The sequence below is a fragment of the Lutra lutra genome, chromosome 2, assembly GCF_902655055.1.
Source record: "Lutra lutra chromosome 2, mLutLut1.2, whole genome shotgun sequence".
In the NCBI taxonomy this organism is placed as follows: domain Eukaryota; kingdom Metazoa; phylum Chordata; class Mammalia; order Carnivora; family Mustelidae; genus Lutra; species Lutra lutra.
Window position 1 is genome coordinate 56,259,129 of NC_062279.1, and position 26,258 is coordinate 56,285,386.

The following is a 26,258-nucleotide window of genomic DNA, read 5'->3' on the forward strand; positions in this document are numbered from 1 at the left end:
TGCTGCCAGTGGTGGAGACCCTCCTTGACTTGGTGCCTGCTGGGTGCCCCTCCTCCACACCTGCTATTCTCAGTGGATTCCAGTAAGTATATTTTCTCTCCTTGTCTTACCTTCCCTTGCCTGGAATGCCTCCTACCTATGGGTCCTTTTAAGATGCCCATAACTCTTTCTTAGTCCTTTCACTAAAGTACTTTTATTCGAACTTTCTGAGGGGAATTCTGTTTCCTTCTCTGGACCCTCCCTAATTGATACACTCAGGGTTATCTCCCTTCACCATGGGGCCTGCAGCTTTAGAGCCGTCAGAGGCCTGCATGGAAACTCTGAGTTAGGGGAGTGCTCAGTGGCAGGTCCAGCAGTGGAAGGATGGGGAACACAAGGACTTCGCCCATCCCTCTTGACAGATGAGCTATCAGCAAACAGGTAGTTCCCTCATGGAAAAAGAAGTCCGAGGACCCACCTTGCGCCCCTGTCCAAAATGGAATCCGCAAACCTAGGGGTCGAGTCTCTGTGGCCTTGTGCCCAAATGCTCCGAGCAGCTTGCAGCAAGAAAGAATTAGGGCACAGCTGAAATCCAGAAGGGAAAGGAAACGGGCTAAGATCCACGGGGAACAATGTCTATTTCTTAATCTGTCTCCTGCCCCAAATAGCTCTGCTCTCCTCCCCCACTTGTGTTTACCGGGTCTGTTTCTTTCTGTAGCAGCAGATGCCACGAGGCATTAAAGTAGGTCACAGAGGGCGGCGATGAACCCACAAAGGCCCCCAGGCCACGACCTCCCCTGACCTCAGTCCCCTGGCTCCCGGGTCTGGAGTGGCAGAGCACAGACCCAGGGGACCCCGTGCTCTCCGAGAACCCCTGGCAGGGCCCGAGCTCCCTAGAACCACAGCGAGCGGGGGCTCCTCGGTCCAGCCTGTGAGTGGCAGGGCGCCTGTTCTGAGCTGGCAGCAGAGAGGACAGCACCGGGCTGGGCCGCAGCCCTCCCTTCCTATCCTGCCCCAGCCCCTCCAGCCCCTCCTACCGCAGCCCTGCTGGAGTGCCCTCAGGAAGGCCCCTTCTTCCCAGGACAGCCAGGGAACCACATGTTCCTGCTGTTTCCCCTGGGAAACCCTGGCGTCCTTTCCACACAGAGCCCCCAGGGCCAAAACCGAGGCTCCCAGCCTGCTCCAGGGGCAGCGCTGTGTCATGGGTAGAACGCCAATTACAGAGTCAGGAAACTGGATTTCAGCCCCAGTCACCTGAGGCGCGGGGCAGTAGGAGCTTGCCCAGAATAACCCAGCTGGGAAGCAGCAGAGCCCGCGCCCACAAGGACCCACGGTACACCCCAAGCCGCCCGCGTCTGCCTCCCTCACGGCCTGACCCCACAGCCCTCCTTCAGACCCTCTCTGCCCAGCAGCCAGTCCTCACGGCGCCTTTCTCTCCCCAGGTTCTTTCGGAGCACGGCTATGGCCTGATCACGACCGACATTCGGGAGGGACAAACCTTCTACTACGCGGAGGATTACCATCAACAGTACCTGAGCAAGAACCCCGATGGGTACTGCGCCCTCGGGGGCACCGGAGTGTCCTGTCTGCTGTGTGTTACGGTCCAAAAAGGTATATGTAGGAGTCCTGGCCTCCAGTGTGACTGCATTTGGTGATGGAGCCCCATAAGTAAATAAGGGGTAATTACATAAAGAATTAATTAAAGTTAATCGAGGTCATAAGGGTGGGGCCTTGTTGTAGGATTAGTGTTTTTATAAGAAGAGAGGCCAGAGTGTGTGCGCTCTCTCACTCTCTCTCTGAATCTCTTCCTCCCTCCATGAGCACTCACTGTGGAGGGCCATGTGGGGACACAGTGAGAAGCTGACCTTGTGCAAGCCTGGAAGAAGGCCCTCATCACCAGGAATTGAATAATCTGGCACCTTGATCTCAAACTCCCAGCCTCCAGAACAGTGAGAAAATAAATTCCTGTTGCATAAACCACCCAGTCTGCAGCATTTTGTTATGGCAGCTGGAGCAGACTAAGACAGTATTAAAAAATGATTCCCCCCCCACAAGTTTGGCCCTTGAAGTCACAGCAAAAAGGCCTTCAACAAACTGGGCAATTCTTTTATGGTTCACATCAGTGGCTTTTTCGAAGAGCACAAAGTGTTAAGGCTTTTTTTTTTTTTTAAACTCTGATTTATACGGTATAATTTATATTTATTTAGCAAATTCACCTTTTTAGGCTGTATGGTATTATGAATCCTGACAGATACCAACAGCTGTGTAACCACCACCACAATCCAGACACAGAAACTTCCTATCCTCCCAAGAAAAGTTCCCCTTGCCCCTAGTAACCCATCCCCTTCCCCAAACCTCAGTCCCTGACAACAACTGATATGTTCTCTCGGCCTGCTCTTTGTCTTTTCCAGAATGCCATCTAAATGGCATCATACAGAGTGTAGTGCCTTGTGTCGGGCTTCTTCAAGTTAGCATGATGAATCTGAGATCATGTTGTTGCATGTATATATAGGGGGTTTTTTTGTTTTTTTGTGTGTGTTTTTGTGTTTTTGTTTTGCTTTTGTTTTTGTTTTTGTTTTTGCTGAATAGTGGTGCTCTTGTCTGAATCACAGTTTTATCCATTCACCTGAGGAAGGACATGTAGGGTTTACCAGTTTTTAGCGATTATGAATCGCTACTATAAACATTGTGAGACTTTATGGTGGACACATCTTTATATAATGGTGTTTTGATAAAAGTGTGAATTCACCTCCTGATGTGCTGGGAGATTTGAGGATTCTTTGGGGTCTAAGTAGATAATGCATATGCTGTGTTTTCTTGTTCTGGACTCAGGGACCAGCCATGGACATGGTATGGTTAAATTGAGCAGGATTGTGGGTGACACTGGGATTTCTTTATTTCTGCCCTGTTCCACCTCATACACACAAGCTCTCCAGCACCCCAAAGGATGAAAACATTTATAGCCTCAATGAAATTCAGCTTCATGCTGTTTTCCAAAGAACAGTAGTGAGGAAGCTTTCTCTCCCATTTCAGGCCCCCTTCTAGCATAGAAAAATATGAGCTAAGTGGATGAATTCTGATGCTTTGCTTACAGCTATGAGAAGTATTGTAAATGCTTATTGTGTGAAAAGTCTATACCCAATAACATGAACTAACTTCCTAATATTTCATCTGCCTTTTTCTTATTCTGATGGGATATTTCCATGAGTTTTAAAGATAAATTTTAAAGCCTCAAGACAGTAAGGCAAAGAAAAATGGCTATAGTCATTTCCCCTGAAATGGAAATCCATTATGTATAGAATTTTGGAGAATGTTTACATCTCTAGCTCCTTGCCAGTCTTTAGTAATAATCCTTGCTCCCCATATACCTGTCATATGCATGGTGATTTCTTTTGAGAATTATTCAGTGTCTGCATAGTAGGGAAGACTGTTTATTTAGATTTGAGCTTTATTCAATAAATTGACCTCTTTCTCCTGCTCAAACTTGTACATTATTCCAGCTCAGTGTTTTAGTGTACCATTTGAAATTGCCAATATTAAGACTATTTTGGAGCTACTAAAACAGCAATTATATATGGTTTAACTTGAAAGTTCCCATAGGGCGCACCTGGGTGGCACAGTATGTTAAGTGTATGACTCAGTCTCAGCTCAGGCAGTGATCTCCTGATGTCAAGCCCTGCGTCAGGCTCTGCACTCAGCGAGGAGTCTGCTTGGGATTCTCTCTTGTTCTCCCTATGACCCTCCCACTCATGATCTCTCTCTCTCTCTCCTTCTCTCTAAAATAAATAGATAAATATTGCGGTGTCTGGGTCATTCAGTTGGTTAAGCATCTGCCTTCAGCTCAGGTCATGATTCTAGAGTCCTGGGATCGAGCCTTTCATCAGGTTCCCTGCTCAGTGGGAAACCTGCTTTTCCCTCTCCCTCTGCCTTCCCCCACCTCAAATAAATAAAATCTTTAAAAATAAAAAATAGAAAATATTAAAAAAAAAAGATCCTTTAGTTCCCATACACCTTAGTATTTTTGCACATGTTTTCTGCCCTTCTAGAATGCCATCATTAGTTTCCTAGGACTGCCATTACAAAGTACCACAAACTGGGTAGTTCAGGACAACAGAAATTTATTGTTTGGAGTTCTGGAGGCCAAAAGTCCAAAATCAAGGTGTCAGGAAGCCATGCTCCCTTGAAAGCACTAGGGAGGGATCTGTTCCAGGCCTCTCTCCTAGCTTTGGGTAGTTCCTTGTCTTGTGGCAGCCTAACTCTAATCATCACTTGGTATTCTCCCTGTGTATGTGTGTATCCAAGTTTTCCCTTTTTACAAGGACATCAGTGATATTGAATTAGGGACCAACCCTGCTCTAGGACAACCTCATCTTAACTAATTGTATCTGCAACAACCCTATTTCCAAATAAGGTCACAATCTAAGGTACTATGGTTTGGGACTTCAAAAGATGACTTTTGGAAAGACACCAGTCAACCCATAACAAATGCCTGTCTATCCATCCTTAATACCATTTCTCTTTGTAGCCTGACTCAGCCCAGACAGAGCTTATTTTCTCTGGAGAATCTTCCCTAATAGCTTCTTTCCACCATGCACCACATACACATGTTCCTCCCAGACTGGGTTGGGCACCTCTCTACAGTTCACAGTGATACACTTACGCCACTGTATTGTTGATGTCTTTGGTCACATGTCTCTCCCAGATGGGTAAGAGCTTCTAGGAGACAGAGAACAAATATTGTTCATCTTTGCATCATCTCACAAGCCTGGCATGTAGAAAGTGCTGCATAAAATGCTAGCTAAACTATTGAACAAGTGAATGAACTGTATCAATGAAAGATGTACTTTATGCAGGTCTTGCTTTAGACAGTGCTGGTCAATGTACCCTCCTTTGCCAGAGCCTGTGGAGATGCAATTAGTAGAGAGAAGACATTGGTAGAAATGATATTAGTAGAGAATTAAAATCATGGGCTTGGTATTTGCCTGTGCTAAGATGCACACATTATCTCATTAATCCTCCCAACAATATAATGTTGTATCATTGTTATCTCTATTGTGCAGAGGAGTAATCTGAGGCTCAAAGTTCAGTAGTTCCTCTGAGGTCCCCCAGGTGATGCGAGTTCTCTTGTTTAGGTGTCTGAGGCTATCCTCACTCTGCTCTATCACCTGAGCTGTTTGGACCAGAAGCCTCGGATCCTTTCTCCTAGGGAGTGGCTTCAGCTCTTTTGTCCTGATGCATTAGTGAATCTGAGATGCCTCAACTTACAGGATCCCAACTGGTATGGAGGTCTACTCTCCTGCCCCTGTCCCCAGTTCCAAACTGACCTCCACATCCCAGAAGATTGGCTCATGGAAATCATCAGGTCCTGGAGGCAGGATGCCACATGGCTGCTTTGTCTGGACCATGGCTGCTTCACCCAATGCTCTATTGTGACCCTGATGGTCAGGCTGTGAGATAGTAGGCACACAGAGAAAAACTCAGACTTGGTCCCACTGAATTGAATTTGTACAGTCTCACCTGAAGGCTTTCCATTGACCTGAGTAAAGACCAGGGCCAATGAAAGGATGGAGGGATGGAAAAGCAGTACTCTGCTGCTGGTTGCCCTGCTGCTGCCCTGGATACACAGCTCCCTAGCATGTAGGTGGCTCATGGTGTTTTTGTGTCTGTGCCTCACTGGGGCCCTTGCTCACTGGGGTGCAGGAGGATCACCTGGGGACCTTGTTCAAAAGGTCACGTTCCAGGATGCTGATTCCACAGCTCGGTGGGAGGCGGGGGGGGGGGGTGGGAATCCAGGGAACTGCACTTTTATTAAGTCCTTAAAGTGAATCTGATGCCCTCCCAAGCACATGGACCAGACTTTCAGATCATTGCTCCCACAACACCTTCAACTTTGAAGTTCTATGTGGAGAAGACTGGGGTGTGTGTGTGTATGCATGCATGTGTGTATTTTATGTGTATATTAGGTCCCAGAGTTTTCCATAGTGGATGGCTGAGAGGGGTAACAAGCCTTTGAGAGGGGTAACCAGCCATCAAGCTGGAGATGAAACTAGCCACATTCCTACAGCTTCAAGGTCATGAGTAAGGCTGCTTTCTCTTTGAAAACATTCTGAAGGATCATGTAGAGACTTATTGGCCTAATGCAAAACAATAACATGATATAACTGTAATGAAGGCAGTGTATTAATAGCTACTATGGATTCCCCCTGGGTTCTGAGAATTTCTGGAGACTTGTGTTATGTTCAGTCTGTTGTTGGTTGACAAATATTATAAACCTCTACCATGTGCCAGGAGTTGTTTTAGGAGTTGGTTTATAACAGAGAATGGCATATTCATTTCCTATGCTCAGGCAGTTTTACTATCTAATGAGGGGAAGGACATATTAAACATATAAAATGAGTAAATAAGTTAATTCCAGTTCTTATTCAATGGTATAAAGCACAAATATGGGCTTATATGATGGAAGGCCTGTAGGTGGTTGTTGAGACTCTACTAGTCAGTGGTCTCGGGAAGGCTTTCAGGAAACCTCAAAAAGGCTTTGAGAGCCATCTGATAAGAAGGAGACATATTTCCAAGCAGATTGGACAGCAAGTGCAAAGGCCCTGTGCAGTGAATGAGCTCAGTATGTTTTGGAGGCATACAGATTGATGTCACTGGGGCAGACAGAGTGAATGGAAAGGGGTCACTGAAGAGAGATGGGCTCAGAGGGACCAGTGGGGTCCAGATCATGCTGAGCCTTATAAAGGCAGAGGAAGGACTTTGGATTTTATTCTGGTTACAATGGGGAGCCGTCAAAGAGTCTAAACAGGAGAGTGAGAAATGAGAGGTACTTGAGAAAGAGACACCGGTTGCTGTAGAGGAAATGTTTGCAGGGGCAAGAGTGAGTGAGCATGAAGGCGTGATGGCCTGGATGGGTTTAGAGCAGCAGGCATGGAGGGAAGTGGTTGGTTTCTGGATATCTTTTGATAATGCTGACTGGACTGGCTGATGCATTGGATGCCAGGAGACAGAGAAAAGGAGGAGTCAAGGATAACTCCCAGATGATATTCTTGCCTAAGCAAACAGATGCAAAATATAACTGTGGGAAGCATATAGGAAGGCAGATTTGACTTCACTGGGGTCAAATAAGCTGAGAGTTCTATTTGGGCCACATTAAGTTTGAGGTGCCTCTTAGACATTCTTGTGAGTAGGGCAGTTGGTTAAAGAGTTGAGGGCTGGGGCGCCTGGGTGGCTCAGTGGGTTGAGCCGCTGCCTTAGGCTCAGGTCATGATCCCAGGTCCTGGGTTCGAGCCCCACATCGGGCTTTCTGCTCAGCAGGGAGCCTGCTTCCTCCTCTCTCTCTGCCTGCCTCTCTGCTTACTTGTGATTTCTCTCTGTCAAATAAATGAATAAAATCTTAAAAAAAAAAAAAGAAAGAGTTGAGGGCTAAGTGAAGAGATCTGAGAGGTCAAATGTGAGATCTTCTGTATAAGGATGATATTCAAAGTTATAGCTGGGAGGAGATACCCCAGGACATACTTTGCTAAAGTGCAAAGAGAGAGAGGTGGGCTGAGAATTGAGCCTTGGATTTTGGAAGGACAGGAAGATTTAGCAGAAGAGCATAAATATGACCATCAATGTAGGAAGACAACCAGCAAATCCTTTCTCTCACTAAAATTTTGCCCAGAGATGACCTCAGATTTCACCAAGGGTTTTGGGCAAAACTCAGACCTCTTTCTCCTTGATCCAGATTAGAGTGAAGCCAAATGCCATCCCTCTAAATCAATGTCACATGAAATGTTACATTAACTTATATTTGTGTTAAAGATGAGAACACTGAAGCTTAGAGATGTTAAATCACTGGCTCCAAGTCACACAGCCAGCAAATAATGCAGGCAACGCAGATCTTCTGACTCCAAAACCCATTTCCTTCCATCTTCACCAGGTGCCCTGCCAGCTAGGGCAGAATCAGGAAGTTTCATGCTAAGACCAGAGTACCTTTTGCACATTTGAGTTCTGTCTCTCTGGTCATTCTTCTCGTTCTCTCATAGTCACCAACATATCAGTAGAATCTTTGGGGAGAAAGACTATTTGTCTAAGACAGCTTGATAGTATGAGCAAAGAGAAAACACTTTGGACTAAAAAGCTGAAATGAGACCTTCCTATCTTAATCTGCTTGGTCACATCCCTGGGTCTGGATCAGTCAGTCCCTTGGGAAAAATCTAGAGTCTGAAGTGATTTCATTCAGGTGGGACTTGCAAAGGGACATCTCTGAAACACCCCCAGGAATTTTGCTCTGTGGTGCTGACAGACCCAAAAATTCATTTGGTTCTCTATCTACAGAAAATAGAGACCCCTGGGCTCCCAGGGATTCCCCTAAAATTCACAACCACAGGTCTTTTATTTTCCAAGTCAGTCCCAATTCTATGTAATTTTCAATGAAGTTGAACCATTAACATATGAAAATATAAAAAAAATATATTGTACTTGCATGAGACTTTTCATGTAAATACATGGACATTTCAGTATGCATGACGTTTGGCAGCCTGACATCAATATCAATAAGCATTTAAAACATTGTAATTGAAGTGATATACCTCTTAAGGAAAAATTAATAAGGAGGCTAAAATATATATTTTAAATATAAGAATTTAAATAAAGATGACATTTTACATTAATGTAATTCAGGTAAAAATATTTCCCTCTCACCATTTTGAACTGTAAAAGTACAGTGTGTTAGAATGGGAAAGAACCTTAGAGATAATCTTATTAAATCCCCTCATTTTTTAAAGTTTTTATTTAAATTCCACTTAGCTAACATACAGTGTAATATTAGCTTTAGGTGTGCCATATAGTGACTCAATACTTCCATACAACCCCTGGTGCTCATCACAAGTGCACTCCTTGAGAAAACTAAAGACTCTACAGGTAGCCCGTAACCCTATAGAGAAATTCCGCAAACAATATACAAATATTTAATACAAAGAATATATAACTGGGCTCTGGACTCTCCTGAATTTCACGTTCACAGTCTCAGATTGTCCAGATCAGCCTCAATTCTGTGCAAATACCAACAAAGTGGAATATAACAATATGGCAGAAGTTTTAGACTTCTGTAAGATTTTTTATATCATTCTGTAGTTTCTACCCACTGATGGTGGATCTGAACAACCCTGATACCTCATCTTTAAGAAAATCCTGCAAGAGTCTGAAGGCCCATCTGAGTCTTCTTTCCTTTCATGTTTCTTGTAAGGTTTCTTATGTTGGCCACTCATCTCTGAATATACTCCATTTGTTAATGTCATTCATGCCTGTGTGGCTCCAGACTGACAACCATTCAAATGCTGCCATCTATGAAGTAGAGAACTTAGCAGTGATGTCATGTTATCAGCATCTTATGGTTGATATTTATATATGAAAACTTCCAAGCTCCCTTCACAGTCTAGAGCTTTGGATCTATTATTTTTCTATCTGGAGTTGCAAGACTTTTATTGAGTTTGATATTGATGGCCCATGCCCAGGATTCAGATCTGGCCAGATAACTTTCAATCTCAATTCTCTCATTTGTAATATTAGTTCTTGCTCAGTTTCATGTCAGGCCTTATTGTATACCTTTTCCCCAGGTTTAAGATGAGTTTTTACCCATTTAAATTTTAAAGGTATCTATTAGCACTAGCCTGGTTTGGTATCCTACTGCCAATCTAACATCCCCAGACCTTCAGCAAAAACTACTGATAGATCATAGTCCTTTTTTCTATTGCACTTAGATGCACCTTTGAACTTGTCTTACATAGAGGACTACAGATAGCCACTGCCTCCCAGTCAGACTTAGCTCTCCAGGTGAAATCTTTTCTCCATCTCACTCCAGAATTGCAGGTACACACAGAGTTGAAGACCAATGCTTTGGATATAATGTCTCAACCTGTTTGATGTTCACTTTAGAGAGCAGTCATCAAATCACATACAATCATTTTAACCAATAAGATTCTCAAAGAATTGAGCAGAGACTTTGTTGAAATATAGATATACTGTGAAAGCTATGGGCAAGAAGCATAAATAATTAGACTTCAGAACCAGACACACACAACTGAAAAATCTCCATCTGCCCCATACAAGCTAAATAATCATGGGCAATCACATGAAGTCTCAGAGATTATTTCTTCAACTATAAAATGGGAATAATAAAACATATCTTAGAGTTTCACTGGGAATATTAAGTGTCTCACACATATGCAAAATGCAGAAGCTGACTCATAGTAGGTATTCAATAAGTAGTAGTTATTATGTTGCAAAAGACTGATATATTAGAGATTTTTAACCATGAATCCAATCTGAATCTTAATCTTCAGTAGTTTTGTTTAAACTTTCACAAATCATTATCTTATTTAAGTATTTAGAAAATTTCCCAGAAAATAAAATTTGCCTTATTGTAGATTAATTCCAAGATTCCCTTTTTGACCCTGAAAACTCAACATTTTCATTGGAGGTTCGGGTTCAGAGTCCTTGCCGTGTGTGGTGTTCCACTGGGAATTCCGAAATGTCTTTCTTGACAGGAGCAATGTGGGTGAGGAAGATATTCCTAAGCAACAGCTCCTTATTCTCTTTGTATCTTCAAATGAAATGACACCTGTATGAGCCACTTATTCTCCCCCTGCCCAAGGCTTTCTGACTTAGGAACTCAAAGAACAGCCAATTCTTTAGGTGTATGTGTGGGTGGGGGAGACACAGCATTTTGAACTAAGGTCCCTCAATTCCTGATCACCTGTACAGGTCATTAGTATGTCAAGGATTTCACCACTGATATTAAGACCTTTACTGTCCACCCTATCCATCCATCTATCCACCCATCCATCCATTTATTCATAAGTATGTATTGGGTTTCCACCATGTACCAGTCTCTAAATCAGATAATGGGGATACGAAAATTAGCAAAACATGCCTCTTGCCTTCATAGAGATTAGAATTTAATGGAGGAAATAGGCTTTAGCAGTTTCACAAATAGTTAATTTCTGCGTTTAGTGGAAGGTAGGGTGTCAGGAAAGAAAGTTATATGGAGGGTAGCTTATGTAATCTTGAAAGGCAAGGAAGATTTCTTAAAGGACTTTATAATTGAGCTAAAATGTGAGGGATACACAGGAATTAAACAGGCAAAGAGGGGCATATGAGATAGGAGCCTGTCTTTCTGGTAGAGGCATGGAGAAAAGCCCTGGGGTAAGGAAGGAGCATGGTACTTCTGGGTTGCTGAGGGGCCAGGAAAGTTGGAAGAGAGAAACTCAAAGGCAGAGATAAGCAGTAGCAGGGCTGGTGCTTGGCAGTGGTGGTGACATGCATTGGTTGTGGGAAAATGTGGTAGTAATGAGCGGTGTGATGAGGGTGACATGGTGGGGACATGTGGTGGTGAGGTTGTATGTTGTGTTGTGTGGTGGCAAGGTAGTGTGGTGTGGTAACCTGTGATGTGGGGATATGTGGTGGGGATATGTAGTACTGGTATTGTGTGGTGGTGGAGTTGTATGGCCATGGTGATATTTGGTGATGGTAACATGGGTGGTAGTGATGTGTGGTGTGGAGATGGTTTGAATAGGTATACCTTTCATATTATACATGTCTATGGAAATTTTTGAATGTCATTGTCTTTTCTCCCCATGCATAAGCATGGTTAGCAATTAGAAAGCAGTTTGCCCAGTGGTAATGAAAAGAGATTCTGGAGCCAGACTACCAAGGTTCAAATCTTGGTTCAGTTACAAACTTTTGGGTTTTGGCCAGCTCTCCTAACCCTAACAGAGAATTAAATTGTTTTGTGCAAAACAGAATGGTGCCTAGCAAGTAGTAAGCACTCAATGTTTTAGATTTTATGATATTTATTTTTCTCATTACTCAAATGACATTTAGAAGACAACAAAAGATCTCAAAACAATCATACCACATAGAAAATGCCACAATTTTCATTCCTTTTAAGGTGCAATTGGAATCCCTAGAATTAAATTAAATGAAAAGCGGTGCCACTAATCACAGTAGGAAATACAGGACAGCAATCAGGAAGGAAGGGGCTGGTCAATTTCCCTTTGCCTGTAGAATTTCTGGTGTCTGTGTCATCCAGGTATAGAAATTGAAAATATAAGTCCAGAGCTAAGGAGAAGGATTTTATTATGGTCTATGCCAAGGTATCATACCACGGCCTTATTTTTCAGAGGACACTGGGGCCTATTTTCAAATAAATGAATATTCCCATTTAGGCTTCCTTACTGAGAGGCAATAAAAAGATCCAGCTCCAGGGTTTGTGGTAGTGTCTCCCTTCCCACAAGCCCTCAGAGGGAGACCCTTCCAAAAAGCAAAGCTGTGGTGAAAGAAGGAGCCATTGTTCCCAATAAACACATCATTACAATTGTGATGCCTTTCACCAGCATTAGGAAGCATCATTCTTGTTTGATGGATCTCCTGTCTGGTGCTAGTTAACCTGGCTAAGCCACTGCTATCTGTGTGCTGGGGAGGCAAGAAGAAGGGGCACTAAACTTAAGTTTCTTCCAAGCCAATCAACCTTGACAGTCGAGCCCTGCTTCTCTTGTCCCTCTTCCTTCTTTTTGCTTTCAGTGACCTGTGGCCAAAGAAAAAGTAGCAGGCCTGAGAAGTCAGAAACTTTGGAAATCGTAGGCGGGGAACCTGCAGACATTACAGATTTTCCATGGCAGGTGAGTATTCTTCACCGCAGGAGACATATCTGCGGAGGATCGATCCTCAGCAGGTGGTGGATTTTAACTGCGGCCCACTGCTTCATAAACAGACATAAGTAAGTATTCCAGACAGACCTGTTTTAACTGATGTGCTAGAATATTTGTCCTTACATCCTTATTATTTTCCTGGAAACTCCATCCAAGTTTGTCAGTCTCAAAACGAAACACCAGGAGGCTAAATATATGCCTGTGTGATTGAATATCATACTTTGCAGGTGGTAGAGACACTGTTCTCTTCCTAGGATGTTTTACGTCTTATTTCATGGGACCCAGATGGCAGAACAAATGTTCTTTGGACTTCTTGGCATCTTGCCAAGTGCATGTGGTCCTGGTCCAAACCTTTGGAAAATACTTTCCTAAGCATTTGCATTACTTGGGGAGAAAATGAACTTGACAGTGACCATGGATTCCGAGAATCCTAGAAGGGATTGGGATCCAAGGGGAGGGTACCAGGCCTGGCTGCATGACAGAAGTTCCTGAGATGCTGTCTTAGCTCAGGTCCATACATCAATATCTTTGAGAAACTTAGGTGTTTGTTAATAGCTAGTCCACCCCTTCTTGCAAATCAAGATCAAGTCCCTCAGTTACTTGTACATAGCACAACTTTCAGACAGTTGTTAATAAAATTTACAAGTGAATTTGCCCAAGAGGCCATCAAGGCAAAAGCTGTTTGGCAATGTGGCAAGTCTGGAACTCGGGTCTGTCTTCTTCTCCCCAGTCAGGGCCCAAGTGCATGGCCCCAGCTGTCTCCATCCCTCCAGCTCTCAGGATGACAGTCTCACATTGGTGGAATTATTTTCTCTTAAGGATCACCTTTTTTGCCTTCCACCACTTACCTTTTTGTTCTCCTTCTTTTGTTTTGACATAAGATCTGACTTGGAGATTATACATAGTGAAAGAAGCACTGGCACCAAGAAATCGAAGAGGATGAAAGTGGACAAGCTAATTACTCACCCTTATTTTGACAGCTGGCTCTTGGATAATGACATTGCTTTGCTCTTGCTCAAATCTCCATTGAAGTTGGATGCCGAGAAAGTGCCCATCTGCCTTTCAGAGGTCACTGACATAGAGAGCTGGAGAAATTGCTGGGTGACTGGATGGGGTATTACCGGTGAGTTACTATAGCCCAACCCAGTGGGGGATGGCACCCTGGTTGATGTTTTAAATGAGAAAGTAAGCTCTGAAGGCTCTTCTAGCTCTGGGAAGTCTGCCTGGTGGGTTTGGAAGCTTCCAGTTTTTATTTAAAGACCCATAATGAGCCTTAACTTCAGTCCACATGTGAATCATCCTTCCTTGGCCTTCCTGGGTTCTTGTAGCAAATTTTATGACCATATTATAGAACACAAACCCTAAACAAGGACTCAGTGATAACCCAGGAAGAAGTGTTTAGAGTCCAAGGGTGACTTGGAAGAATTTGGGGGAATATATTGTTGGGCAAAAGAGTGGCAAAATGGACCGGGTTCCAAGAAGCCCACACTAATGTCAGCAGAGCAGCTCTGTTCCAGTTGATGGTGTCGGTTCTGATCCCCTGTAACAAAGGGTTTGGTGGCCCAAATATTTGAAAACTACAGATCCAGGCCAAGGAGAAGGGGACAAACTGAATATAAATTTGTCCTTATAGAGTCAACCTGTAACCTACACCCATCACTCGACCCAGCCAACTCATAAAATTGTGCCCTTTTGTCATTATTTTTGGTAAATGTGTCTTACTCCAAAATCTAAAGAACAGGAAAAAAATTCCAAAAAAAAAAAAAATTCCAGTCAGTGCCATTCTTCTAAGTAGACATACAAATGACAATACATTAATCCCCACATGGTCCCAAAGCTCAGAGTCTGTTTTGAATTCCTCATTGGGAATTACCTTTGGAAGCTTTTCATGAACTTTAAAAAAGACCACCTTCTTAATTTAAAGTTCCTCTTGTGTCCTTCAGCACATACTCATTGATCCTCTTCCAGGCAGTGTTCTAGGCTCTGGGAATTCAACAATATACAAAAAGGGAAAAAGCCTGTCTTCAAAGAATAAACATTCTAGGTATTAGGTTCACCTCTTAGATAGACAGTGGATTACTCAAAAGTTCTGACATGATTTAAATCCATCTTTATGAGCCATGGGCGCCAGGACAGAAATTGCCATCATGAGTTTTCTTTACTTTCTTATGGATTTAAATGAAATACCTTTTTAGGACTAAAGATTTAGCACCTTCTGCAGAGTGAGAAGAGTACACTTAGACTGGGATCCAATAGATACCCAGTTGTGGGGAGCTCTGGATTCAAAGAGGATGGGATTGAGTGTCTCCTGAACACCTCTCCACCCTCACTAAGTCCAGATTTGGGTAGTTCTCTAAGCCATACAGTAGTTCCTTTGTCATTGAGGTGAAAAGACATGATGGTGAATGGGTGCTTGACCTCAGCCCAAAAGGACCACTTTGAGCTCAGGGGCCTTTCCCTATCTGCTTCTTCTTTGGGTCAGTTCCTATGAAAAGTATGAGTCAACAGCTAAACAAAGTCAGCCTCGACCTGGTCAAATGGGAAACATGCTCCTCTGTTATGTATGTGCTCACCAGGAACATGCTGTGTGCTAGGAATGCTGAAGAAGGGAAGGACGCCTGCCAGGTAATGGAGCTTGTCCCTTGTTTGGAGAGGGACTGCCACAGAGGGCTGATGAATATTTATGGGATAATTTGCTCCCCTTTTCCCCCTCTGGATAAGTTTCCTAATGGTACAGTAACAAATTACCACAAACAGGGTGGATTCAAACAATGGAAATGTATTCTCTTATAGTTCTGGAGGCCAGAAGTCCAAAATCAAGGCATCAGTAAGGCCATGCTCTCTTTGGAGGCTCTAGGGGAGGATACCGCCTGGCCTTTTCCTACTTCTGATAGTTTCCAGCAATTGGTGGCATTCCTCAGCTTGTAGGTGAATCATTCCACTTTCTGCCCCAATCTTCACATGGACTTCTCCCCTATATGTCTGTCTCCTATTTTCTCTTCTTCTAAGGATTTCAGTTATTGGCTTAGGACCCACCCTAATCCAGTAGGACTTCATTTAATTTAACCAAATATATTTACAACAGTCCTGTTTCTAAATAGGCTCACATTCTGAGGTTCCAGATAGACTTGAATTTGGAAGGGATGTTATTCAGCCCAGTACAGATGCTCTGTAACCAAAGGGAGACTCTGTGGGATAGTGGTTAGGGGTGCAGTTTCCCCTAACTTCCCTCTCAGCTCCTCTACTTACAACCTGTGGCTTCCCTCCAGGTCTGTGCTTTTTCAAATTTCCTCATCTGTAAAATGGGAATGTTAAGAGTTCCTACCTTCAAGGACTATTGTGAAAATTAAGTGGGTCAATGCACAAAAGCACTTAAAACAGTTCAGAGCAGAGGATGGTCATAGTAAATTCTATAAATATAATTTTTTCCATCGCCATCTCTTACACCTGTTCAGTGCTTAAGAGCATACAAATCGCTTCCACAAATACACAAAAGGGTTGCTAACTAGCCCTGGGAAGCAGGCTTATTTCAGATGAGGAAACTGAGGATCAGAGAAGCTGACAGCCCTACAGAGGATACCCAGAATTCTAAGGAAGGCACTCTGTCTTCTGAGATTAGAGCCATCTTTTGGGTTCCAGTAGGAGCAGGACTCCAAATCCATCAGCCCAGCCTGGTCATGTCCAGACTTGGCTAGTTCAACAGCTACAGAAATGCTGGGAGCTCCTATTGAGTGCAGGCTTGCCAAAGAGCAGGGGAGTACAGGGCATCAGAGGTGTTGTTTCCTTCCATCAACACAGCCGCATTGCAGGAAATTTAGTTATTATCACCAGCATCGAAGCAGAGCCCTAAATGCTGAAGAACATTTTCACATTGTATCAGCTAAATGCTCCCCCTGGCATACAAACCAAGATTTGTTGGGCTTCAGAAATAGAAGGTCTTAACTGTGCTGCTGTTCTGCCTCATATCCTTCACATAGATCCCCTCATCTCCACAGAAGAGATTGTAATTCTTCATTTTCAAGAAGGGTCAGGGGACTTTCCAATGACCTCAAAGAATTGGGTAAAGAAGAGTTTGGTTCAAAGTTGGCTGATGGGCACAGTGATTGTTCATGATAACAATCTGGTTTAGAAAAAAATCAAAGAAACCCCTATCTTGTTTGTTTGATTTTATTTGTTTTGGATTTTGGGTTTTTGTCATACTACTGAATGGTACTTCTTTCCAACTTTTTTGTGTCTCACTTAACATTTTCAAAAATAAGTCTTTGTAAGCTGTGAAACAATATATAATAAAATAAATAACAACTATGTATTCATATTTGCATACTCAAGGTTGTGGACAATTATATTTGACTAAGGGGTTGCCTCTGCATGGCTAGAATTAGAAATGATATTTATTTCATTTATTTATTTGAGTGCATGGTAGGGAAAATTCAAATGTTATAGATGGATGTATAGTGAAGCGGAAGTTTACCTCTTACGCTTGTCCTGTTCACTCCCCAGAGAAACCATTTTTACAGTGTTACCTTTTATCTTTCCTGAAATAGTCTTTTCACATATAATCATATGTGTGTTTATATATAAATTCACTTAATTATATAATTAATGGTATTCTTCCTGTTCTTTTTCCATATCTGAGATTTCTAATTTTTTTGATGAAGGTACATAATTTTTAATAGAATTTAGTAAGTCACAGAGATGAAAAGTATAGCATACAGAATATAGTGAATAGTGTTGTAATTACATTATATGTTGACACTTAATGGCATTGTATAATACATAGAATCATCATATGACTATGTTGTGCACCTGAAATTAATATGACATTGTATGTCAATGATACTTTAAAAATTTTTAAATAAAGAAAAGGCCCAAAGATTTGGGGGCATTGAAAGATTGTGTGTTCCTCAATTTTCATGTCAATGATGTCCATTCTCCTTACTTGTCCTTATTTGACAATCTTTTTCATGATGATTTAAAATTTATAAAATGTTTCAAATTTAATGCTTTAAACCACAATATAACATTTTGACTCACTTTTTGTATCATTTGCATTTTATATGTATCAGTTTATGTACTTGCTGTATTCAACCAATTACCTATTATGAGGTATAATGGAAATTTGTTTTTGTTTTTTACTTTTTGTTATTATGAACTACATAGAAAGACCAAAATGGGTTGGCTGAAAGTAGATTTAAAGTACAAAGGCAGTGAGAAAATTGTAAGAATTCTGAAAATCAACTTTTGTTGTTGAGGTAAAATGGATTAAAAAGCACTCATTGGTACATCAAAATGAACACATGTGACTCGATGCTGATGCTGATGATGCTGATGATGCTGATGGATATTCTTTTTTTTTAATCAAACTATCATTCATTGCCATTGTTTTTGACCAAATTGTTTGCCGCTTTGTCTGACAGTCATGGGGCTGGGAGTATAGTCATGCAGTTGGAGAGCCGAATCAAACTGTCCTCTCACCAAAAGACACTATAAATGCTTTTTGCCTTGTGCCAGTTGTCCACACCTCAATAGGCTATAGAAGTAATTTGTTACTGTCCCTTCCACTCCCAAACAACTTTTTTCTTCTAGGGTGACAGTGGGGGACCTCTGGTTTGCCAGAAAAAAAACAACGAAAGCATATGGTACCAGCTGGGCATTGTCAGCTGGGGAGAGGGCTGTGGCCAGAAGGAAAAGCCTGGGGTGTATACAAAGGTGTCTAATTATCTGTTATGGATTAACACGGAGACCACGCTCTCAGGAAGGCCCTATATGCATGAGCCAGACTCTGGGTACAGTTTGCTTCAATCACCCTGGGCCATCTTGTTACTGTATTTTGTGATACTTCTATTACACCTGTGATTAAACACTGTAGAGCCTCAAAACCAAGTGTCCTCGGTTTTTGGAGTAAGGTCAATGGTGGGGTACAAGGGATTCTCATAGAATTAATTGTGTCTGAAATAGTCATATACTTATAATACACCTGCGACCTACTGCAGAGCCAATTGTTCCCTTGGAACTTGGAGGCAGGCTACCAACTTCATCTTAAGGCCTCTCCAGAGGTTTGGATGGAGAACCTTTGCATGGACAGGGGGCACACCAAGGATCTCTGAAACAGAAATCCTATTCTTTTCTCTCCTATAAACAGATATCCTTCCACAGATTCTTTCCAAAGGAGTAGACAGTCCCCCCCACTTCTTTTTTGGTCTTAAAATAACATTCCAACTCTTCTCGCTTCCTTCATTTATAGCTAATCCCTGAGACCTACAGATTTGGTCTTCAGAAAGATCCTGTTCTTCACCTTCTTTTGCTTCCATAGCTACCACCTGGTCCAGAGCCCATTAACTACTGCTTTGGGCTCTCAGAGGTCATGTGGAACAATGCTCTGATTCAGGATCAGGAAGTCATTGAAGTAGAAATGTCCTAGAGATGAAGTGGGAAAGAAACACACAGCTAAATGGGTTATAGTAGTCAAGGCACCTTTGCAGGCAAACATCAGAAACAACCTGAAGCAAAAAAGGAAATGATAAATATATTGGGGTAGAGCAAAATCAAAGGGATTACTGTTAAATAGTAAATAGTATATTATATAGTAAATTAAATAGTGTCTAAAAACAGTCCAAGACTACATTTTGGACCATCGGAAAGTGTAGATGGACCCTCCATCCTTCTTCCTTGCATCCTCCATCCTTCATGTAATCACCCATTGTCCAACTGGACAAGAGGCAATAAATGGCATTCTTTTCTGAGGCAATTAAGCACATTTTTGAGGAGAGAGGGAAAAGCTGTACTCAAAAAGATGGGTGTTTTTGTATGAGTTTGCCTAAAGTAGAATTCCTTTTGCTGTGAATAACAACAACAACAAAATAAAATAAAAAGGTGAAATCTTTTCCGCATATACATAGTGAAAGGGAAGAAAAGAGGATGAAGAGAATTCTCTGTGTTAGTTTTCATTGGCTGCATCAGAAGAGGACAGCTTGGCCACCATCTGAATCTAGAGAGTGGGTGGAGAAGCATTTCAGTAGATGAGAGCAGGTATGTAGTTGTTTTGCCGAAACTGCAGAGCTACCCTAAACTTTTGACTATTGGTAAGCAGGGAAATACAGCTACAAGCAGATGGATGACTGTTCCTGAAAAAGGTAGGTTTATAAAAATTTCCTCTTTTTCATGAAAGAAGCAGCTGTGACAGCAACTTGTCCTTCAACTTGGCCTCCAGAGGGCAGAGGCTGGGAGAGACTGAGAAGCCAGTCTTGTGCCCTCAGCTCAGGGCAGAGGCTGACAGAGAGGTTGAAACAGCCTGGCCACTCAGCCAGGATCCTGGGAAAGGAAGTGTGTGCAGGAAGAGGGCTGCTTTGACTCCATTACAAAGCATGTCTGATTTCTGACAACCCTGCAAGGAAGAAATAAGAGCTCAAACTAGTAACTTTTTTCTTTAAATTGAGGTATAAATTACATAGAGGGACATGCCCAGTTGCTTATATATTGAGTGTGTGTGCTTCAACAGATGTATATATTTACGTATATATTTATTATTTATTTAGCTTATATTTATTTATTTAGCTTTAACATTAAGGTTTATGATCTATTTTGAAATAATTTCCATGAATGATGTGATATGGATCAAGATTCATTTCTTCCATATACACAGCCAATTTAGTTGAAAAGACCTTCTTTTCACCCATTAAATAGCCTTGGTGTCTTGGTTTAAATCAGCTTACCATAAAATGTAAGTGTGGGTCCATTTGTGGGATTGTTTTGTTTGCTGTCCTGGGTAGTCTGGAATTAGGTGTCTGATTTGGGTTTTATTTGATATCTGATTTGTTACCACTTGAAAATAGGACACAAGTAGTCTGTGGCATGTACTCATTTAATTATCACCTATAGTGTCTTAGAATGAATTAACAATTGAAAGCAAACGGCAGACCAAATTGCCGTTGAAATGAACCATTATAATAGAATGAGAAATACAACGGACTGCATGGAGCACTGGGTGTGGTACAAAAAACAATGAATACTGTTATACTGAAAATAAATTTTAAAAAATGATTGAAAAAAAAAAAAGAAATACAAAGGCTATGGGAGCAGCCTAACTACCTAGAATAAAGCTTAAGGAAACTAGTAAACTCAGGGTTTTATGTTTTGGGCTTAAGCCATAGTCAAAGAACCAGAGAGTGTCTCTATCTGCTATATGAAAAGTATCTTCTCTCTTGTAGCTGCAGAGCCAATGTAGCCAAAATTTAAGTCCCTAGTCTAATGGCAGTGGTTGCATAAATACAGTATAAATTGAATTCATAGCCTCTATAGGTCTCTCATACAAAATATAGGACTGGGGGAAGAGTAGAAACCTGAAAACTGAAATAGGATATTAGGGTGGATTTATATGCATCTATTTTTAAATGGAGGTATTATCATCATTATTTACATATGGTGAAATCAACAGATCAGGAGACAACTGTCATTGAAAAGATAGTTTATTACAGGTTGGAAGAAGATGGAGCACAACACACTATGTAAGACTACCTGGGGAAGCAACAGGATTGGTAAAGATGCAGAAGAAGCAAAGGGAGAAGGTGGGCAAGAGCCTTTCTGTGGTTTTTGCAGGAAAGAATGAGAGAAGCAGGCTAAGCAAGCTAAGCTGGTTTGGGAAGGCTAATTTGAACAATTTCAACAGGCTCTAGGGTGTAGGGACTGCCTTCAATTAACAGATGGTGGCTCTGAGGTGATTAGGACAGGGTGTGAGGGTTCAATAAAGGGGAATGATTAATACAGTGTCTGAGTACTTTGACCTAACATATCCCACTGAGTCTCACTTGCTAGCAGAAAAATCCTTCCTCTCCAACAACTCCAGCTATCCTCTGATTGAAAGTACTGTAATGACCTCACATGAGGCAGTTACCTTATAAATAATGCTATTTTTCCTCAAGACTCAACCCACCAACTCTCACAACCTCCAGTTTCTAAATAGTTTAGTTTCATAGTATCCCACAGGAAAAAGTACAAATAATGGGAACTGGGAGGACATTAAACAATAAAAAGGTGGCAGAATTTTGCTAACATATTAGAATAAAGCTGCAAAATATTGTTAAAAAAAGTCTAGGGGTGCTAGAACAGGAAGGAATGAATGTAACACCAGATGGGGCCAAATTTTTCAATATTGTTAACATCACAAATTCTGGATTCAATAAACTGATTTTATTTTATTTTTTTTTAAAGATTTTATTTATTTATTTGACAGAGAGATCACAAGCAGGCAGAGAGGCAGGCAGAGAGAGGAGGAAGCAGGCTCCCTGCTGAGCAGAGAGCCCGATGTGGGGCTCGATCCCAGGACTCTGAGATCATGACCTGAGCCGAAGGCAGCGGCTTAACCCACTGAGCCACCCAGGCGCCCCCAATAAACTGATTTTAAAACTAGTGAGTGAGTGGCTTTAATATTCTGCTTGCTCAGTTAATTAAAACCTACATTTAAAGGGGGCCTATATTAGATGTCCCACTGACAAATGGATAAAGATGTAGTATACGTATATACTGGAATACTATGGAATACTATGCAGCCATCAAAATACATACTGTCTTGCAGAGTGGCTGCACCAGTTTGCCTTCCCACCAATACTGCTCAAGAGTTTCTTTTCCTCTACATCCTCACCAACCCTTGTTCTTTCTTGAGGTTTTTTTTATTATTATTTTAGCCATTCTAAGTGGTGTGAGGTGATATCTCACTGTGGTTTTGATTTGCATTTTCCTAATGAGTGAAGGCATCTTTTCATATGTCTGCTGGCCAACATCTGGATGTCTTCTTTGGAGAAATATCTATTCATGTCTTCTGCCCATTTTTAATTGGATTATTTGCTTTTTTGGTGTTGAGTTTTGTAAATTCTTTATATATTTTGGATACTAACCTTTTATTGGATATGTCATTTGCAAGTATCTTCTCCCATTCAGTAGGTTGTCTTTTAGTTTTGTTTCTTGTTTCCTTTGCTGTACAAAAGCTTTTTCTTTTGATGAAGTCCCAATAGTTTATTTTTGTTTTTATTTCCCTTGCCTCAGGAGACTAATCAGAAAGATGTTGTTATGGTCAATGTCAGAGAAATTACTGCCTGTGCTCTTTTCCAGGATTTTTATGGTTTCAGGTCTCACATTTAGGCCCTTGATCCATTTTGAGTTTATTTCTGTGTATTGTGTAAGAAAGTGGTCCAAATACATTCTTTTGCATGTAGCTGTCCAGTTTTGCCAACACCATTTGTTGAAGAGATTGTCTTTTTCCCATTGCATATTCTTACCTCTTTTATTGTAGATTAATTGATCGTATAATTGTAGGTTTATTTCTGGGCCTTCTACTCTGTTGCACTGACCTATATGTCTATTTTTGTGCCAGTGTCATACTGTTTTGATTATTATAGCTCTGTAATATAAGGAAGTCTGGAACAGTGATACCTCCAGTTTTGTTTTTCTTTTTCAAGATTGCTTTGGCTATTAAGGGTCTTTTGTTGTTCTCTACAAATTTTAGGATGGTTTGTTCTACTTCCATGAAAAATGCTGTTGGTATTTTTATAGGGATTGCTTTGGGTAGTATGGAAATTTTAACAATATTTGTTCTCCCAATCTATGAGCATGGAATATATTTCCATTTCCTTATATCATCTTCAATTTCATCAATAGTCTATAGTTTTCAGAGTGCAGCTCTTCTGCCTCTTTGGTTAAGTTTATTCCTAGCTATTTTGTTATTTTGGGGGCAATTGTAAATGAGATTGTGTTCTTAATTTATCTTTCTGCTGTTTCATTATTTGTATATAGAAATGCTACAAATTTCTGTACATTTCTCTGCTTGACTTACTTTAGCTCTCGGGTTCCATCCCTATTGATGCAAATGGTAGGTATTCATCGTTTCTAATATCTGAATAATATTCCATTACATATATGTATCACATCTCCTTTATGGTTTCACTCATATGTGGAACATAAGCAATAGAATGGAGGACCATAGGGGAAGGGAGGGAAATCCAAAGGGGGAGAAATCAGAGAGGGAGGTGAACCATGGAAGACTATGGACCCCAGGAAACAATCTGAAGGTTTCAGAGGGGAGGAGGTTGGAGGGAGTGGTAATAGCATGATGGGTATTTAGGAGGGCATGTGCTGTGATGACCACTGGGTGTTATACTTATCTAATTAACCACTGAACACTACATCAAAAACTAATTATGTACTATACAGTGGCTAAATGAACATAATAAAAAAATTTTTTAAGTTCTGTACATTGATTCTGTATCCTGTGACTTCACTTAATTTGTTTATCAGTTTTAGCAGTTTTTGGGGTGGAGTCTTTTGGGTTTTCTATATATAGTGTCATGTCATCAGCAAATAGTGAAAGTTTTCCTCGTGCCTCACAAATTTGGATGTCTTTTATTTTGTTGTTGTTGTTTGATTGCTGTGGCTAGGACTTTTAGTACTATGTTGAATAAAAGTAGTGAGAGTGGCCATCCTTGTGTTGTTCCTGACCTAGGGGGAAAGCTCTCAGTGTTTCTGTATTGAGGATGTTGTTAGCTATGAGTTTTACATATGAGGTCTTCATTATTTTGAGGTATGTTCCCTCTAAAGCTACTTTGTTGAGGGTTTTTGTCATGAATGGATGTTATACTTTGTCAAATGTTTTTCTGTATCTGTTGAAATGACTATATGGTTTTTATCTTTTCTCTTATTGATGTGATGTATCATGTAGATTGATTTGCAAATATTGAACCATGTTGACATCCCAGGAACAAATCCCACTTGATCATGGTGAATTTTTTTAATGAATTGTTGGATTTGGTTTGCCAATATTTTGTTGAGGATTTTTGCATTTATGTTCATTAAGGATGTTGGCCTGTAGTTCTCCTTTTTTGTGGTGTCTTTCTCTAGTTTTGATATCATGGCATGCTGGCCTCATAGAATGAGTTTGGATGTTTTCCTTCCTCTTCCATTTTTTGGAAAAGTTTGAGAGTAGGTATTAACTATTCTTTAAATGTTTGATAGAATTTGCCTATGAAGCCATCTAGTCCTGAACTTTTCTTCATAGGGAGTTTTTTGATTGTGGATTCAATTTCATTGCGGGTAATTGGTGTGTTTAAGTTTTCTATTTCTTCTTGTTTTAATTTTGGTAGGTTATATGTTTCCAGGAATTTATCCATTTCTTCTAGGTTATCCAGTTTAGTTGGTATATAATTTTTCACAACATTCTCTTATAATCCTTTGTATTTCTTTGGTGTTGGTTGTTACATCTCCTCTTTCACTTGTGATTTTGTTTGAGTCATCTGTTTGGGGTTTTTGTTGTTGTTGTTGTTGTTGTTGTTGTTTTAATGACTCTGGCTAAAGGTTAAACAATTTTTTGATCTTTTCAAAGACTCAGCTCCTGGATTCTTTGATCTGTTCCTTGTTTGTTTGTTTCTATATAATTTATTTTTGCTCTAATCTTTATCATTTCTTTCCTTCTGCTGGTTTTGAGTTTTGCTTGTCCTTCTTTTGTTAGGTCCTTTAAGTGTATGGTTAGAGTATTTATTTGAGGTTTTTCTTGTTTCTTTAGATAGGCCTGTAGTGCCATAAACTTTCCTTTTAGGATGACTTTCTGCATCCCAAAGATTTTGGACTATGGTGTTTTCAGTTTCATTTTTCTTCATTTAATTTTGTTTTTTTCTTTGATTTCTTGGTGACCCATTCATGGTTTAATATCCCACTATTCAACCTTCATGTATTTGTGCTCTTTTCAGATTTTTTCTTACAGTTGATTTCTAGTTTCATAGCATAATTAGAAAAGGTGCATGATATGACTTTGATCTTTTGGATTTATTGAGATTTTATTTCTGGCCTAATATGTGACCTATTCTAGAGAATATTTTAGGTGCATTTGTAAAGAATGTGTATTCTGCTGTTTTAGGATGAAATGTCCTGAATATATCTGTTAAATCTATCTGGTTAGTGTGTCATTCAAAGTCACTGTTCCTTGTTGATTTTCTGTTTGGATGATCTGTGCATTAATGTAAGTGAGGTGTTAAAATCTCCCACTATTATTGTATTACTACTGATTAGTTCCTTTATATTTGTTATTAACTGTTTTATGTACTTAGGTACTCCCATTCTAGGTGCATAAATATTTAGAATTGTTATATCTTCTTGTTGGATTATCCCTTTTTTTATTATATAGTATCTTTGTCTCTTTTTATAGTCTTTGTTTTAATGTCTATTTTGTCTGATATAAGTATTGCTACCCCAGCTTTCTTTTGACAGCCATTTGCATGACAAATATTTCTCCATCCCCTCACTTTCAAATTGCATATGTCTTTAGGTCTGAAATGAGTCACTTGTGGGTGGCATATAGATGGATGTTGTTGTTGTTGTTATTTTTTAAAGATTTTATTTATTTATTTTACAGAGAGAGAGAGAGAGATGACAAGTAGGCAGGCAGGCAGAGAGAGGGGGGAGAAGCAGACTCCCCGCTGAGCAGAGAGTCTGATGTGGGGCTCAATCCCAGGACCCTGAGATCATGACCTGAGCCGAAGGCAGTAGCTCAACCCACTGAACCACCCAGGTGCCCCAGTTGTTGTTGTTTATTTAACCATTTTGTCA

The 26,258-nt window shown here is 40.8% G+C and overlaps 1 protein-coding gene across 1 annotated transcript; it reads left to right on the forward strand.

Annotated features, from left to right (window-relative positions):
- Positions 1–751: 751 nt before the first annotated feature.
- Positions 752–18,544, forward strand: LOC125094063 (serine protease 52-like; the record flags this gene model as incomplete). Its single annotated transcript, XM_047719814.1, has 6 exons — positions 752–910; positions 1,422–1,590; positions 12,544–12,739; positions 13,553–13,794; positions 15,154–15,296; positions 18,258–18,544. Coding segments are annotated over 6 exons (1,179 nt in total), but the record flags the coding sequence as incomplete, so codon positions are not given.
- Positions 18,545–26,258: the final 7,714 nt, after the last annotated feature.